At 36.9% G+C, this 17,709-nt stretch overlaps 1 protein-coding gene across 1 annotated transcript in view; it reads right to left on the bottom strand.

The window, feature by feature from the left end:
- LOC126868697 (DNA-binding protein D-ETS-4) overlaps window positions 1-17,709 on the bottom strand; it is a 62,764-nt gene that overhangs the window by 12,133 nt on the left and 32,922 nt on the right. Inside the window, exon 2 of the mRNA XM_050624471.1 lies at window positions 63-448. Within this exon, the coding sequence (XP_050480428.1) occupies window positions 63-448 (386 nt within the window). The remainder of the gene's footprint in view (window positions 1-62; window positions 449-17,709) is intronic.

The following is a 17,709-nucleotide window of genomic DNA, read 5'->3' as shown; positions in this document are numbered from 1 at the left end:
AATAGAGTTTTGTAAATTCGTTTAACTTAAAAAACTAATAAAATAGGCAGAACATGATTTACCTGGACTCCTGCAAAATAGCAAGAAGATCGAGGCTCTTTTCTCTCTTAACCGGCTGCTTCGCGGGAGGTTCTGGACTGGTCGGATAGAATTGAGCACTCTGAGGACTCCTAGGCACGTAGTATGGACTCGTCGGGTATCCTGGTGAACCTTCATGCGAGTAGTTAGGGGATAGTTCACCACCAGCACCGGGGTAAGGTGAACTCGAGTAAGCGGTCGGCGAACTGGGGCGAGGCGATTGTGCTTCCTGTTTGATTTGCGTTGCTTTCAGTGTACTCTGCGTGTTCGTAGCGGCATAATCGTCCGACAGAAGGGACAAATCGAACTGGAATGTACTGTAATCGAACGACGGCGAATAGCCGGCTGCAGTAGGTACTGTCTGTGGCATCTGAAACAAACATTTTATGATAGATTTTACGAATTTTACGTTTGTAGAAGAATTTGTTGAGAAGAATGTTCTATATTTTTTGCAAGATGACCTTCTGTATTTTCGAATTTTGTTGAATGTGGCAGTTGAAATTAGATTAATAAAATACAATACCTATGCATTCCCATATCATTATAATGCACGTATGCATAAGAAAGAGGCAGGAGAATATAATTCAATACTTTATATCGAATGATCAATAACTTTAATGATTTGACGAGAAGAAAACGAACTGTACAGAAACTCAACGGAGGTTATAATGTTTTTATTTTCCACCCCCGACGACTCACGATTTATTTCGGCGCATACAAGTGAAAAAAAAAATCTAGTCGAAATGTTACACTTTCTTCGAGAGTACAACGACGGACCAAGGGTCCATTTATCTTTCCGCGTGTTTATTGCCCGTCCCGTGCTTAAACTCGTGTCAGTTTGTTACGCTTCGTAAGTCACTTATGGCTTAAGGCGATCTTCCTACTCATCTCTGAAACTTGCGAACCGGCCGAGGTCGCGATATCGTTCTGTCAACTGTCTAATTCGAACGTTAACGTCATGATCATTTCGATATGAACGTGTAATTGCGCTCACAAGCACTTTATCTCTCGTCTTTCACTGGAAATTTTCATACTGCTTTGAGAAAATTGATAAATAGAAATTTTACACTGTGTAAGCGTAATCGGAATTTTATTATACATAATTTTATTTTACAAGAAATTATAGTCGACTATTGTTTCATTTTGATCTGTAAATTAAGAATCAATAATCGCTATATATACATAGACTGTTTGGTATCAGTATGAAGGTATAGTGACGTAATAAACTAATACAGTGGTAAGCGAGTAAAATTAGACTTGAAAGAGTACCGAAGAATATAGTACTGAAATGAGTAAACAACAGTAAAATGAGAACAAGTAAAACAAAATTTTAAGAAATTTAGACATATGATATAAAAGTTTCTAAGTTACATGAAGTTGCATAAGATTAAATTCAATGTATCTTGCGATAAAAACGAGCGTTATAGATACAGAATGCACAATAACATTAAATTAACCTACTAGCGAGTGCTGGAAAAATCATTTTCATAAATGATATGAGACTCTTGGTATATTTTATAAATACTTTTTAATTATTTATAATTATGTACGCTACATCTTACAGCGTCATTAATTCAGCGAAATATACAATAAAAATTCCTCTTCATCATTGGTGAAAGGAAGAGCACGCGGTAATTAAAACTTCATTCGGTCGGTCCACCGAGTACGTGTTCACGGGATCAAAGGATTCGATAGGATCAGTCGCAGGATATTGTGGCGTGAAAATAGCGCGGCTTTGCTATCTGGTCTCGCGATCCTCGCTGTAATAATAAATATCTGCCTTGGTTTCCTTGTAAATAATCGTTAACGACTCGCTATTATCTCGAGTCTAGGGTCGAAAGAAAGGTAAAAAATAAAGGTAAAAGTGGGCGAGTAAAGGAAGTCCTAGTGGTTTGAGCCGAAACGAAACGAAACACTTTCCCCGACGTGGTATGCCTGTGCACCTTAAGGGCCCATTTATCTTTCCGTGTGTTTATTGCCCGTCGTGTGTTTGACCTCGCATCAGTTTGTTACGCTTTGTAAGCCCATTACAACGTTCCCAGTGCATCTTCCCTACGCTCAGGCGGGGTCGCGTCTGACATTTTGACGTAGTGCCCCGCAAAGGTCGACGCGAAATAAACGATTATACCCATACACGAGGCCGCGGATTTGCACGCTTACAGTGTATATACCAACGTAGAGACACAATACCATCCCTTCTCCATCTGGAACCGTGTAACATCGCGTATACCGTCATGGCTAGAGAAACGAGGATAGAGAAGAGTAGAAGGAAGAAAGAGAGGACAGCTCTAGGAGAAGAGATACGGGAAGGCCGAGCCACAAAAGAGGACCGCGTATTTCTCGACTTCTCTCTAGCCTCCCGCGAAAGGTCCCGGCAAGAAAGAGAATGTTTATCTATGCTGATGGGATCTATGGACTATGGAATCCTCGGCCGAGCTTTCCTGAATCGCCTGCGCAAAAGAATGGGTTGCTTTAACCCCTCTGCCGCACAAGCAGGACACGGAGAGATTGGTATTCCGGAAACTGATCAACTTGTTGGAATGAAATTTTAAATGTTTTCGTTGAGTTTTACTTTTGCGATGTAGATTAGAACAGGTTTATAATTAAGAGTATCCTAGACGAATGACTGATGTTTGGCACTACAATTCCTTTTTTATAACATCTTGTTTAAGAAAATTAAATCCAATGTTATTTAACAGATTTTAAATATTTACACGATCATCGATTAATTGCTGATCAATCCACGCTTCCTTGAAATCCACCGATACCTTTTGCACACGATATAAGTTCGTTACAATTAAGGAACTTAAGTCAAACGACATAAAAACAGACGATATCGTCTGATTTTTGGTTAATTAACTGACAACATGGGTTGCGACATGTACCCGTTCGAACGAAAGTCTGGTTTTTACGTGATAGGATGTTAGGTATCACAAAATCTTCTCCGTAATGACGAGTTTTTAAGATTTCCACAGTTTCCTGTTTGGCCTTTCCTAGGGACTAGAGATTGACATCACTGGCCAACGGTGCAACTGCGATCTTTCCTTTAGTACATTAAACGCGAAATTTTAGCCGAGTTACGGATCCGACCTCATCATTTTGGAGAAATCAACACCTCTTAGTTCGATTGCTCTGTTCAGAAAAACCAGCTTCGACGAGCCGCGATTTAAGTGCTCGATAGATCGATGTACGGTTTTCTCGTCGTAATTAATTTTGCTTAAAAGGCTACTTTTTGCGCGACAAACGAGTATCTCCGCGAAGAGCCACGATAAAATGTCATTTTAATGGCTCGTGCTTGGCCATGAATCGACTTGTAGCTGTGTTTTTTGCGGAACTCATTGGGGATATTAATTGGGATGGTTGAAGCGTTTGATATAATTGGGCAAAAAGAACAGAGAATATATTACTTGTCATTTTTTTGCTTCTGATAATATCTGGAAACGTAACGATTTGAAATTGATACTGTTCTTGTTAAATATGTTTATAAATCCAATTTTTATTCTTTTCATAATAAAATATTCGTAATTCTAGAGGGAAAATATTATTTTCATAGATCACGATGCTTTTCTATTGCGTCGAGATAGAAAGACGATTTTTCTAACTCAACTTAAATTTACGACTTCGTTATACTCGTATCGTATCTATGTTTCATATTACATAAGCGATACAATTTTTCGACACTTTTTCGTGATTCGTTTATATTTATAATTCGTGACAACTCTGATAAGACGGTAGTAACTCATTGATTCGCGCTGAATCATTAATTTAATAGAAAACCTAAAATTTCTGGCGTTTCGCAATCATTGCGAAATAATCAATCTTTTTATTGTCAGCTAGAAGTTCGTATTCAACTATGTTACACAATTGAAATAACAAAATGTTAAAGAAAAAACACATTATGTTGTTAATAGATAAATCTTAAAAAATTTTTCATGCGACGCCCTAAATTTTACCCTTAAACAGCTGTTTATATTTAAACTTCCAGTCCAGCTCCAAAATAAACGTAGATAAAATGCAGATATCAAAGTCCAGTGTCGAATTTGAAGAAGATCGATAAGAAATTATCGGTTTCACGGTGATATGCACCTTCGAAGAAACAGTTTCCAGAGGATACCAGTTACCAACGTTTTATGATAACTAAGGGATTATCACAGTTGGGATTTCATAACGAACAACGTCTGAGCCAAATTAAATTTGCGCGTGATCGATAATACCCTCAGTTAAAAAATCTTGACCTTCGATAGCGTTCATCGAAGGAAGTCTCTTGTCGAATTCTGTTAAACTCTCTCGGTGCGGCATTCAATTGATTTCCGTGCGAGCATTTGGATTTGTATTCATATGTGGCGGCGAATTTATTTTGACCGGAAATCCATATCTCATGATCAGTCATTCACTTTTATTGCAAGTTTTTCGTCAAGACTTGTAATTATAAAAAGATATGACATTATACGACATTTCATTTTATTTTCACCTACCAATATAATCCATGTACTTTAAACCGAGACCGAATTATATCTAAAATTCCAAGATAGGGTTCAAGGGGGGTTTTTGACCCGGCAAGAGAACAACAGCCAGGTTCAAGGACGATAATTTTATGGTTCATAGGATCATACGCCTTGGATGATCTCTAATCCATCGTGACGTAACGAAATTAGAAAGGAGAATGACGTCAGCTTTAACAATAATTCTTTTTCAAACTTCTTTTTACCGTGATTTTTCGACGGCCACGGCGAAATTGTGCCTTACCAAGCTCCAATAAATCTTTTTTCTACTTTTATTCGGTCGATACGGTGGCTTGATTAGTCTGGCAATCAATTGTACGAATTGGATCGTTTTCTCAAATACGTTTTTTCTTTTTTTTTCAGAGGAATCAAAGCAATTTCTTTTGATATTATCTGTTATATAATAGATAACGATCTAACGATATTTTTGGTGCTTGTTATTATGCACGTATTTTTTTCTCCAGGTGCATTTGTAATCGTTTTCATTGAAATTCTAATCGTTTCTTGCGAGACGCGCGTACATTAATCTTTCATTAATCGTTTAGTCGTTCGTAGTTGGCATTGACGGTTGTTGTCAGTCTGCGTATCCACTGTGTTATACAGTGATGAACAGAAGAAAGGAAAGATAATACTTATATTCGAGAATGGATAACTCCATAAAAGTAGATCTGTATTCATGAAGTTTTAAGGTATGGTAAAAGTTCTTGCACGAAGATAAAGAATATCTACACGCTGTTTAAAAATATTGATGGTAAAAAACCTTGTGAATGAAGAAATTTAAATATCGTATATCGAGCTTTTTGTGAAATATTTAATTGAAACAAAATATTATACGTAGTATGTAATTATCATCGTATTATATTCCCAAGATGAGGATGTTCTGATTTATCTTACACTCGGGTTATTATAATATGTATTACTTGGTATAAAGTATCTATTGACTTTGCAATAATCTTATTTCTTATATACTGACGTAAAAGTATAAATTACTGGCAAATTGTCTTCTCGAGTATGAAGCGATGACGATATTGTTTTATAGCTAGTGCAACATTTCCATTTAAGTAAAGTTTTTCTATTATAAATATCTGTTGAATATAAAAATTGTTCTATTTTTTATTTAAACCAGTGCAAATAATTTCAATATCATGTGTGAAACAACGAAAAATGGACGAGGGGAACCACAAGAATTCCATCGCGAGAACTTCTCACGTTGTTTTCATCGAGTTCATTCATTCGCTCATTCACGCGCATCAGTTGCAAACTCCCCACCGTCACTTTATCTTTAAACAACCAGTCAAGTGAAGTTATAAACAATTATACCTCTCGTCTGGCTACTTGCCTTGAGTCAAGCACAAAGGAAAACCAACTTCGCGCATCTTTCTCTTTCCTAAAGAAGCAGTCTCAATGAGGCAAGCTCGGATATAAATAAGTAAATGACCATTATTCGCACAATTTAATTCTTCAGCCACTAATAGGCTGGATTTGTTTAATCTATTCGAGCCTGATATTTTTAAGTTATAATTATAAAACGATTCCCGAAACGGTTTCTAATTTTTTAACAAATCTGACTGTGAACCATTCATTTCTTAGCTTTATGTTCCATCAATGATAGGCTTATTACATTTTATCTTCGCGCGATTTTATGGCTCCGAATGTTTCTTATGGGTCAATTGGTATTAGTATCTATGCAGGATGCATATACTTCCAATTAAAAATTCTAAGTTAACAATTTTTCATGTCCAAAGAGTTTGGAATCCAATTTTTATGTGACGAGTATTTATAAATCTAGTTTATATTTATTTCACTTCCAAGTGTTAAATAAAGAAGTAGTATTCGATTAAAGGAACTAAAGCGTTAAAATCATAAAAATCGTCTAGACCATTATGGTTCTCTCGATTATACTCATTCGATAGGAAGCCACTGTACAAGGTTACGAACAAGCAAAAAATCGGTGATCGTAACTTTTTGTCGTAATACAGTTGCAGAGACAGGGTCTCGATCGCGATCGTTTTATCGTTCGAGAATATTTATGCCAGGGATTTCCCTTGCGAATTATCGTTGCTGTGACAACACACGAGTCGATCGTAATCGTCTATTCTCGCCAATTCAGCCATGTGTGTGTCGTTTGCCGGTGTTCTGCGTAATTAATTCCAGTTACGATACATACGGATAATCGGTGTCAGCTACCCTGGTGTATGCGTAAATCATACTTCGACTGTATCACATAATTGAACATAACTCCGGAAATGTCATTTTCAGATCGTTGCCTGGCGCTTTGTCAATTGGAAGTATTATTTCTGCGGATATGGATCGAATCAATGAACGACGTAACTTATTGCGAAAGGGTTGATCACCAAATTCAAAAAATAAATAAATTTGCAACGTGTATGTACATATGATGATTATAATTAATGTTTTATAATGAAAATAAATACATATATCTAAATATGTTTCCCTATCGATGAAAACCAAGGACAATCATGTTAAAAGTACTTATATATTTTTTAATTTTGAAAGAATTTTCTTTTGAAAGAAATTTACGAACTACGGTCGAAAATGCGATAGGTACTCGGTAATGGGCGAGTCGATCGAAATTGTTTTCAACTTCCTTCGCGTGTTTCTTTTTAAATGGTAACCGCCCTCCACGTGGAAACGGCAGAGAGACGATTTCGTATTCAGGAATCCAGTTCGATACACTTCCATGAACGAACGAAACGCGCGGCAATATTAATACGCTCGAATGTCACAAGATTATACCGTTACCTGTCATGACATTCTGCGCCGATCCGCATACTTCTCGTTCAGATAATTACCATCCGAGGCGACGTGGAACGAGCCGCGAGCATAGAACTCATCGGGGCCAACTTAACGAAGCCAATCGAATCTCATTCGACACCGTTTGGTCGATCGACAATGTAGAAAAGAAGGTCCGGTCTCAATTAACCTTTGCTTTCTTTTTGTTCCTGAAACGATAGCCCATCGAATAACGGTAGAGAAGTAGTTTTTCATTTGGAACGTTTAATCTGCGAGTATATTGTTTGTAATCGCATGGCAACACGTTGATGACAATCACGACGACAGCACAGATAATTGTATAATACTTGATGCAAAAAGAAGAAAAAAGTAGAAGAACGATCGATTAATCTTCTTTCTTCGGAGCAATTATGCGTATTCTATTATGTAACGCGATTATCAGGAGTTTATCTACAGGGCAGTGATGAATTACGTGGAATTAGATGAATAGAAAACTGAATAGTCGGAATTAAAGGATTTAATTGATGTTTGTTCTTTGAGAAATGGATAACGGAAACCGACTTGCTCCGCGGTTTCAATCAGCTGGGGAATTAGATTTAATGAGAAGCAAAAATTAATAAGTTAAATCGTAATCTTCATACTGTGCTTTTGATTCGGGTTATCGAGACTTCTCTTTTCTGATAATCGGGAGAATTAACCATTTCTACCTAAACTTTGAAAGTAGAGGAGAAACATTGATGAAAAACAACGTAGCATTTTAATATAAAAACAATTATGCAATGGATATTAAACTAGTGGACAGAATTAATCAATTGCAATTGTTTAAGTAAACTTATAAATGACACGAATAACACTATCCTCGCGAATTTTTAGAACATTGTCAAATAACTTGAGAAATTTTAAAAATAATTTCAGAGTATGCTTTTCACTGAAGCTCCAAGTACTGGCGTGTATGAAATGTGATGTTAGTAGTCAGATAATTAATGGAAAATAAAGCGAACGTCAAAGAGGCTGATGTAAATCTTGCTACGAAGAAATGACAGAAAACGATGTAAATAGGAATCGTCGATTACAAAGATATTTTTCTGAAGTCACGTAACCGATGGCATGAATTATGTCTTTGAATCAAATCGATTATCTGTAGACACGGCGAGAATCAAGAAATAATGTTCCATGCGAGATTCAATTATTTTAGCCTTGACAATCGATCGTAAATTTAAATAATAATATTAAATCACGTAGTCCGTTTCTTAAAAATTCTCGCAGCATCGAAAGAAATGTTATATCATCGACATTGAGAATCCACTTCAAAAAACATTTCTTGTAATTTCTTATAAATTATACACACTGTCATATAAATATCTTTTAATTTTCTATCAATCAGAAGCACTCGTAGAACATACTTTTTTCCAATTTCACATCACTGAAATAATCGTTGAACGAAGCATATTAAGTGAATTCAATTTTCATTATACAAAAAATTTAATGAAGGTCTGCATTGTTTTAATTTGTCACGTTATAGAAATCACTGAATTTTACTCACTAGAATTTTAAGATTTGAATTATTATTTATCATAAAGGGTTGACCAGCATCGTGAATGCCACTGTTTTTCTGAAGTGCTGAATGACGAAAACACTGCTTGAAAACTGAATATTGTCTTAGAAATCTCACGTGACTACGCGGGCGGTCGAGTACCTGAAACGGACGTGAACGACCGTCGCTCTGAAACACGTGTACCATCCATGACAGTTGCGTACTATCTAAGATCATCGTCCCTCACGATCATTCTACCTCCCATTTCTCTTAGAAGGAGGAGCAACATTTTTTGCGTCTATGAACGGTCTGGTCTCCGACTTAAGTAAGGAATTGAAAAGCGATAATTCCCACATACATTTCTCTCGATTAATTTTAGAATTTCTTCGTCTCTTTTACAATTAATTTATACGGTGGTATTTTTATGGTATTGAATCAGTGAATTTCTACATTGAGTTTCGATAAGCATTTTGTAGTTTATGGATATTTTAAACAACAATATTTCTCGAGCCTGACAATAAGTCATCGATTTACATATATACATACATAAGTACGTTTATTTTCTGTTTCCGAGAAATATTTTTTCTACTTCACTTACATCTTTTCTTAGAAACGATATTTATTCCTAGATTCTATACTACAGACTATGTGATTGTTAATTTTTACAATGAATCCCTATCTATTTGAGTATCACCAGTAATATCTACCTTGAACTTAAGCGCATAATTTATGCACACAACATGACTCGAAGTTATGAACAATAGCGAAGAATAAATTCAAAATTCTTTGAAGTCGGATTTGCATAGATTTTTATATAAATTTTTCATTCATGTTCCTTCGAATTTGCAATAAATGACTATTAATATTCCAAGTTTATTTCAATTTTCATGTTAACTTCTACAATGCTCTTGCTCACCTTTCCAGGCTTTTCTAAAAGGACTAGAATACTTTGACATCAAAAAAAAAAAAAAAAAAAAAAAGAAACGCATATTTGTCTTTTATTCTTCGCAGCTATCCCTTTTCTCTTCCTCGATTACAAGGACGAAAAAATTCTTTTCCCTAGCAAGAGCTTTATGAGAATCACATAGATGTTACCTTAATTATTTTCAACTGCCCCCAGCATACCGTACGAACTCAATTATGATCGAAACCCTCGATACGTCTCGATTATCGATTCACCACAATCTATAACGTACGAACCTAGGTGACCTTACTGCAAAACCTTCGACACTTTTTAATTGTAGGTTCCTAAAACTGGTGTTCACGATACTCGTATCGAACCGCTAACTAGATCACATCAATAGGATGTGTAGCATAATAAAATTAATCTAAAATCAAAAAACATAATACACGAATATCTCATTTATAATTCAACCATATAATCCAACTATGCTTAACTGTTCTAATGTTAATTCCTAGAAATAAAAAATTATCTGTTTCCCAACTAAATTAACTTCAAATTTTGTTACAATACTCATAAAATACTAATATAATATTAATTCTGTTACACTAATACAGATATGCATATCATTCACAAAACTATAAACATCCACAGAACTTTGTCTCATTTCTTCTTAAGTTGTTTGTAGGAACCAAAATGAATAAAGATCATTCCGTATGTACAACGGATACGATAAATAAGAGCAATAAGCGAGTAGACGAGAAAAATGGAGTACAAAGGAAAGACACGGTGAAACAAGCTGGTCGACACACATAAAACAGGAATAAAGAGAAACAGGTGAAAGAGGGCTAGAGGGAAGAAACGGTCAGGAACAGAATCTGAAATCAGAGTTCCTAAGTAACTTGTACGGAGTTGCGTGTATACGAACCTCTTGAGAGGTGAAATTATGCTCGAACTGGCGCATAACGATAATGTGCATAACTTATGCGCATATAATGCGAGTATGCCGCGCGAACCATCGCATCGTAGCGTTGCACCTTCGTGGCATTGCTATATGGAATGCCGCCACGGTAAACTAACTAAAGATTCCGAATGGTAATAACGTTGACTAAACACGGTCGCGGGAACGGGTCTCCTTATTTCTGCATCTTTCTTCGCTCAAGAAGGAATCCACACCTACACATCTGGTGGCTATCAATGTTCTTTCGAACTTTGGAATATAGACGGTTTTAGTACAGGCAATTCTTAACGGTTCGCTTTATAATTTGTATAAAAGAATTCTTCTTTTGTCAGAGTAAGGCTAATTTTATGAGTTCTAAAATGAGTAAAATTTTGGGATGAGACAGTGAGAAAATTGAAAAAACTGAATAATTTAAAGTCAGTTTAACAGACGAATGTTATTAGTTAACTTGATAAGTGCATAATTAATTTAAGATTCGATACTGAATCCATTGAAACAGGATAATGATGCCGAAAACTCGAATTTAGATTACACGTATTCGATGTAGCAGAACAAGGATCACATCGACAAAGTTGTGTAACAATACAAAACGAAATACCCGCCTGGTGATTGAAAAATACGGACTAACAAGGCGATATTCGCGCTAAGAACCGTAAACCCTTTCAAGTTCTCTGCATAGTTAAACGACGTAGTCGCAGACATTAAATAATCAAACGTAACTGTGAGCCTATCGCAGTTCCTTATTCTCACGCTTGTCTTTCGTCGAGTTCACCAGCGAGACTTCATTACAATGCTACTTCGCTGCATAGAACAAAATAGCAAAAAGATCATACAATTTCAAGCCGATCAAGATAGTGGGATAGAAATTCTTCCCGATATGTAAAATACATTATCGAGATATTTCTAATTTATAATATAAACAATAGCATGGGGTAATAAAATAAACCGCTAGATAAGGCATAATAATATCTCAGAGAGTAGATATAAACGTCACTTGAAAGAAATAATTTTATATGGATATCGGTCGTATACATTATTAAAGAAGATATTCGAGATGTTCTTCAGTTTCAGAGCTATTTCACAGATAACGTGAATTCGTTTTGTTGAACAATGTTATATCTCACGTCGTTTTACTTCTTATCTAAAGACATAACGTTTTTAATATTTAATGTTCTGCACATCTTTCGATTCATAAAGTTTCATTGCTTGATTTTTTAGATCATATCATATATGTAGTACCGTGAGTGAGAGGCCTGGGAGTTGGCGGGTGAACCGCGTGGAATGTCGCGAGAGCCGAGGCGTTTGTTTTCGATCGCGTAGTTTTGGAAAGAGGAGGCCTACGTGATCTTGGCGACGAGCGGTTGCCAAGGGACGGGAAAAAAGGAGTCGAGAAACAGAGTTTGCGAGTGGCGTTGCCGAGAGAGTGTTGATTGCATTTTGTGAAAGTCGAGTCGTTATCTAATTATTTAGTTGTGCTGTTTTCTGTACGTTTGGTGTGAATAGTTCAGGTTGAACAACAATCGTCTTTTTCTGTCCGATTAACATCTGTATCATCCATTCCTTGTAAATATATTATATCACGATATTACATATATATTATAAACATATAGTATATAGTCTAAAAAAGGTTCTAAAACAACGATCGAATATTTCAAAGTATTCGAGTTGTCCGCGTTTCAGGAAGGATCTTTTTTATTTTACAAATTTGATCTCGTTAGAAGGGCACCTTGACCCGTAATTTGTAAATACAAGTTAGGCGGCGCGGCACGTCGAAAAATGGCGGAATCGGGAAGAAGATGAAGCGGGAAACGTGGTCGGCGAGAGAAGACAAATAATTAGGGACTTGTAATAGCGTAAATAGTAACATAATACCGCATAATGGGGGCATAACGCAGCTTCGTAATGCCGTCGGTGCATCACCATGAACAAGTTACGGCAGGTCTGGCTTTGTCCGCCATGAGCAGCCCTTAAGGCCGCGTTATTAAGCGTTTTATGGAGCTCGTCGGATCTTCGCAAGGCCCTTGTCCTAGAACGGCTACGTGGACGTTATAAATTTGACCTGTTGCCAGTACGAACATCCAGGTGTTCGTACCGGCTCAACCCGATATCGCAAACGATCCTCTCGTGTTTTTGCCATGAGAAAACGATAATATGCCTCGTTTGTATGATGATTTTGCGTTTCTATCGTTTTTATGCACGATTTACCACAGTGCTGTGATTAAAAAGAAGTTTTGAAGAAATAGAATAGATATTTTCATTTATGTTTGAATATTGGAGAATTATAAATGATATTTTAAAAGTTTACCTACGTTAAATAAGTTGTATTATTTTAATGGAAATTATTTCGCCTGTTCAAATTTAAGCTTTAGTTGTTTGAAACGATATTACAGTAATATTAAGATTGTCTGAGATTGTAGTGATACTTGGCTTGCGGAGACTTTGATGCGTGGATAGGAAAGATCGCCGCATGTATGTCCGAAAATAACATTTCCACGTGCACATATGTATCGAAACAATGAGTCATAAGACATTACAACTTTAAGAAAACTCAAACATTTACTGCACCGTATACTACCTACAAAAATAAATTATCCGAATGGAGAATACCTGGCATTAGAATTTAAGCAAACGAACTGCCTATCGCCCACCGGAATTAGGTATATATTTTCTCAAGAAACAGGATGCTGCCTAAACTTCAAAGCTCAAGAAATGATACGCTTCTTCCGTTTACATATGGAATACAATTTTAACTGTTATCCTTTACATTTAATTAATACTTTGCAAGTTAAAAAGAAAAATTACTGTACATACAGATTTTATGATTTGAACAAGAAACGTCTTACAAAGAATAATAGAAAACTGTAAGATTTTAAAGGCACTTAAATCCTTTCAAACGAAACATGTTTCTCTTCAATATGGTTGAAGACGGTATAACGAGGAGAGTGCAACCACGCTATATGTTACAAGATTTTATAGGAACCATTGAAACTGAAACGTATTTGAAACCATATTCGAGAAACGGTATGTAAGACGCACAATAACGCACTCTCCAGCCAGTTTGTATTTAAAACCAAAAGTAGAAAAGTACTTCTCTCGAGTGATCGTAAAATCTCAAAAAAAAAAAAAAAACAACAGAGCAAAATAATGTAGAAGCTACTCAAGATGATCGAGTACCTCGTTCCGGATAACTCGAGCATATTTGAAACAATATGTGTACATTGTCATGGAGAGAAAGAGAGAAAGAGAGAAAGGAAGACGAAAACCTAAGAAGTCAATATATTAAAATCTTATCTCGGAAAAATAGAAAAAATTTTTCAAACATTACATATAAGTTTCCAGCTTTCTAGAAAATTTACATTACACTTTCTCTTAACAGGAAAATAAATCTTTTTTCTCTGTACTCAATCTTCTACTTTTCTGGAAATTTAGCGCCTACCGTCAATCAATTTCATCAACTCTGTTACTTTCCTGGGAATTTTATTTTCTGCATTCATCGTTCGAAAGAAATGAGAAAGGACAAGATGCAAGGTGGCAGATAAATCTTGGTAAAAGACGCGTGAACAAACTAAACGGCACCAGTGCCGCTATTACTTTACGCGAATCAGCTTGGACGTAAGCTTTCTGCCGCTAAAACGCGGTTCTGCGCACGCTACCTCGACCGCATAATCGAGTCTCGTTAATAATTGCCTCATTATTGCGCACCGTTGCGCCGCATCGCTTGTAGCCGAGATATTGGCAGTGTTCGCTATTAATAACACTTAGCCGCCCACGCATCGCCATTGTTGCGAGTGGGTCCCGCGCGTTACACGTGTGCAACGCCGCGATCACGGTGCATACATTGCGATCCAGCGTCGAGGATGCACACAGCGGTCCAACAAAGGCGCGAAAAGCTCGCGTTCCGCATAATCCAACGATTCAATTCTACCGATGCTGTGCAGGGGCCTCCGATCCAGACCGTATTCATCTGCCGCGCCGCGGGCCTTTCTTTCTATTTCTTCGCTCGTTCAGCAATCGAACCGATCGCCAAGGAATGCCACAAATCAGCGGAAAGGGGGCCGAGGAACGTCACCACTCGAATTAACAATCGTGAGAATAATGTAACGAGTCGAAATTGCTGTGTTTTGATAATTGAATATGCAGGATCGTTCTGACGATTCAAGTTTCCGCATAGATGCTGTGGATTTTTGCGAGCATAATGTTATGTGTATATTGTAATGGCATCATAGTGTATCGTATTTTATTGAGGAAGTATTGTTCGTAAATTTATGTTTTAAGATATTTGAAATTTAGATTTGAAGGCATCCATAACTGCGTGGGTATTCACGAAAGAGCTTTTAGCATATACCTTTTTATTTTAATTGAAGAACACTAAATCTAAGAACACCAAGATTTTATGTCTTTCTTAGCAAGGTGTCAAATGAGGAAAACATTCATTCAAATTTCCCTAATTAGCTCTTACAGATTAATACGAGACGAGCTCACCATATTTAAACGAATAAGATACAATTTTGCAATCATCGATAACTTACCTAAACCCAGTATCCTCTCGATCTACTATGTGCAATTTCACGAGATTTTGCGGTTTTCCACGATGCAGTCTTCGTTCATTATCTATAAATTTTCTCATTTTCACCCAATCGTATGAAACAATAGCTACTTAAACATCGTCCGGTAATCTTGTTCACCGCGCGCGTATATAAATAAACGAATACGATCATTAATTTTCTTAAATGGAGCAGTAGTTTGTATCGCGTAGTTGGTCGATCGTGATCGACTGTAAATCGCGACTAAGTTTGCGATACGTATCGATCGTAACGATCGTTAAATAAGAAAATCAGTGAATAAAGATTTGTATCGGGAAAAACCGTCTCATGAAGTCATGAGTCGTATATCTATTGTTAAAGAATCACGAGCCACGACGCCGATACAATCTACGACTTTTTATGCATTCCCCAACGTGATACGCGGTTTTTTCCAGGCGAACAAATATAAATATAATTCTTGAAAATTGTTCCGCCTGATTGACTTTGCTTTGTTCTCTTTTTCTTCGTTTCTTACCTTCTTTATCTATCCTTCTGTCTTCTGCCGTTCGAAGGAGATCGTAACTTCAATAGAAAAAAAGGAGCAAGACTCGAGAACGAAAGAAAAAGATGTGTATACATAATAATGTCTATACATATTAAACGAGTTGCTTCGATGCTCGCCGAGTTCCGGATATAGGAGCACAAATCGTTGTTTACGATAAGATAAAACCTTGCTCTGCTTTTAAATTAACTACACGGAAGAATGCCGATCACCCACGTCCGCGGTAGAAAAAAACCCGGGGAATCGAACGTATAACGATCGATACAATCGATACACATCAAACGAGCGCGTTTACTAAACGATTATTGATTCTTGATCAGGAAAAAAGAAAGAATAGTCCATGGGTGTTTCGGTATTCGAAAAGTGACTACTGTTTCTAGTCTACGATCTTTCCTTTTTTTTCTTTTTTCAGTTCGGCGAGTAGTATGTTATTCGTGACGTATTTCTATTGGAGAAAGATATTAATCTTTTGTAGTTTGGTTGTACCGTGTTTCTAGAAATCGAAAAACTTTAAAGCAGACGGACTGTTTCGACTTTCGTAGTTCAAGTCAAAATTGTGTCTTCTTGCTGTCTCGTTTACCTTTCGAGTTGAAATTTCAATTCGTCCACTAATTTTAATTCAGCAATTGAAATCATCAAGTGATCAACCTTACCCAAATCACCCCAAAGAAAAATTAAATTTCCATGAAATCGAATTGAATTTTTTACCACACGTCACTCTCATCTATCTAACCATGATACCGTGTCGAGATAAAACGTTCGCCACCCAACTCTGATCCCTTGTTAAACATTAATATTAACACCCATAAAACACGATGAATAAGTTCACATTCGTCACTCAACCCCGATACGATCAGAGTCACGGAAACATTACATATTCCGTTGATTCAGAACTATCGCATTTTTCATTTAATATTTGTATCAGTGTCCGTCACAACGTGTCGTATTACCATTAAAATGCACGTTGACGAGCGGTTTCAATTTTATGTTCCCATCAATCCACGCCAGTTGAGCGTGCAACTGTCTCGATTCCCGCGTGCTACAAGATCGCTAACTCGTGTCATCGTAACGTCGCGGGCTTCCATATTCGCGGTAAAAAAGTGCATGCGTAAATCGCAATCACAGGTGAGTTAGTCACTCTTTCTGACTCACCCTGTACATCAAACATGCGCGTTTTTTTTCTTTCTGTTCGGTTACGTTGGCACGCACGCACTCGCTCGTTTCCTCCTTCTTCTGTTTTTTTTTCTTTTTTTTTTTTTTTTTGCACCCCGTTCTCGGTATACAAAGACATTCTATCTCGTTCACGTTAGATAGTATTTTCGATGGGAGGAAGAAAGACAGAGTTAGGAAGTCGGTCTCGTCATGTGGGACCGCGATTTGGAAAACCCGAAGTGGCCGACCTTGGAGGTGCCAGGCCGTTCTCCACGCGGGAGAAGGACAATCTCCAACCTTCTTTCTCTTTTCCTCTTCTTGAGCTTCTCTCTAGCTCTTTCTTGCTGCCTTATTTTTTCCTTTCCCTTACCTCATTTCTTGTCTCCCTATTCTACAGTATCGTCTTGGAGTCTCTCTCGATCTTTTTTATTGCACCATGATCGTCCGTCTTCGTTTTCTTCTTTCTATAATTTATTCTTCTTCCTTGCCTTTATGGTTCCTTCCATCGCTTTTTTCTCATTTTTTTTTCTTTCTATTCGTTCGTACCGTGTCTATCTTAGTTCTTCTATAGCGCTACTATTTTTATTTTTTTTTTTCTATCCCGCGAACTTGCGTACATTCGTGTTGCTTGTTTGTTGCTCGTTTGTTCTTCTTAATTCTTTTCTAAACCGTACAACGAGTAAGAGGATAGGATATTTTGATCCATCATTTTCTTGGACTGTCCTTCCGCCTCATTCAAAAC

This window comes from Bombus huntii, chromosome 8, assembly GCF_024542735.1.
Source record: "Bombus huntii isolate Logan2020A chromosome 8, iyBomHunt1.1, whole genome shotgun sequence".
NCBI lineage: Eukaryota > Metazoa > Arthropoda > Insecta > Hymenoptera > Apidae > Bombus > Bombus huntii.
Note: the sequence above shows the minus strand (reverse complement) of the source record. Positions and strands in the feature narration are given on the sequence as shown.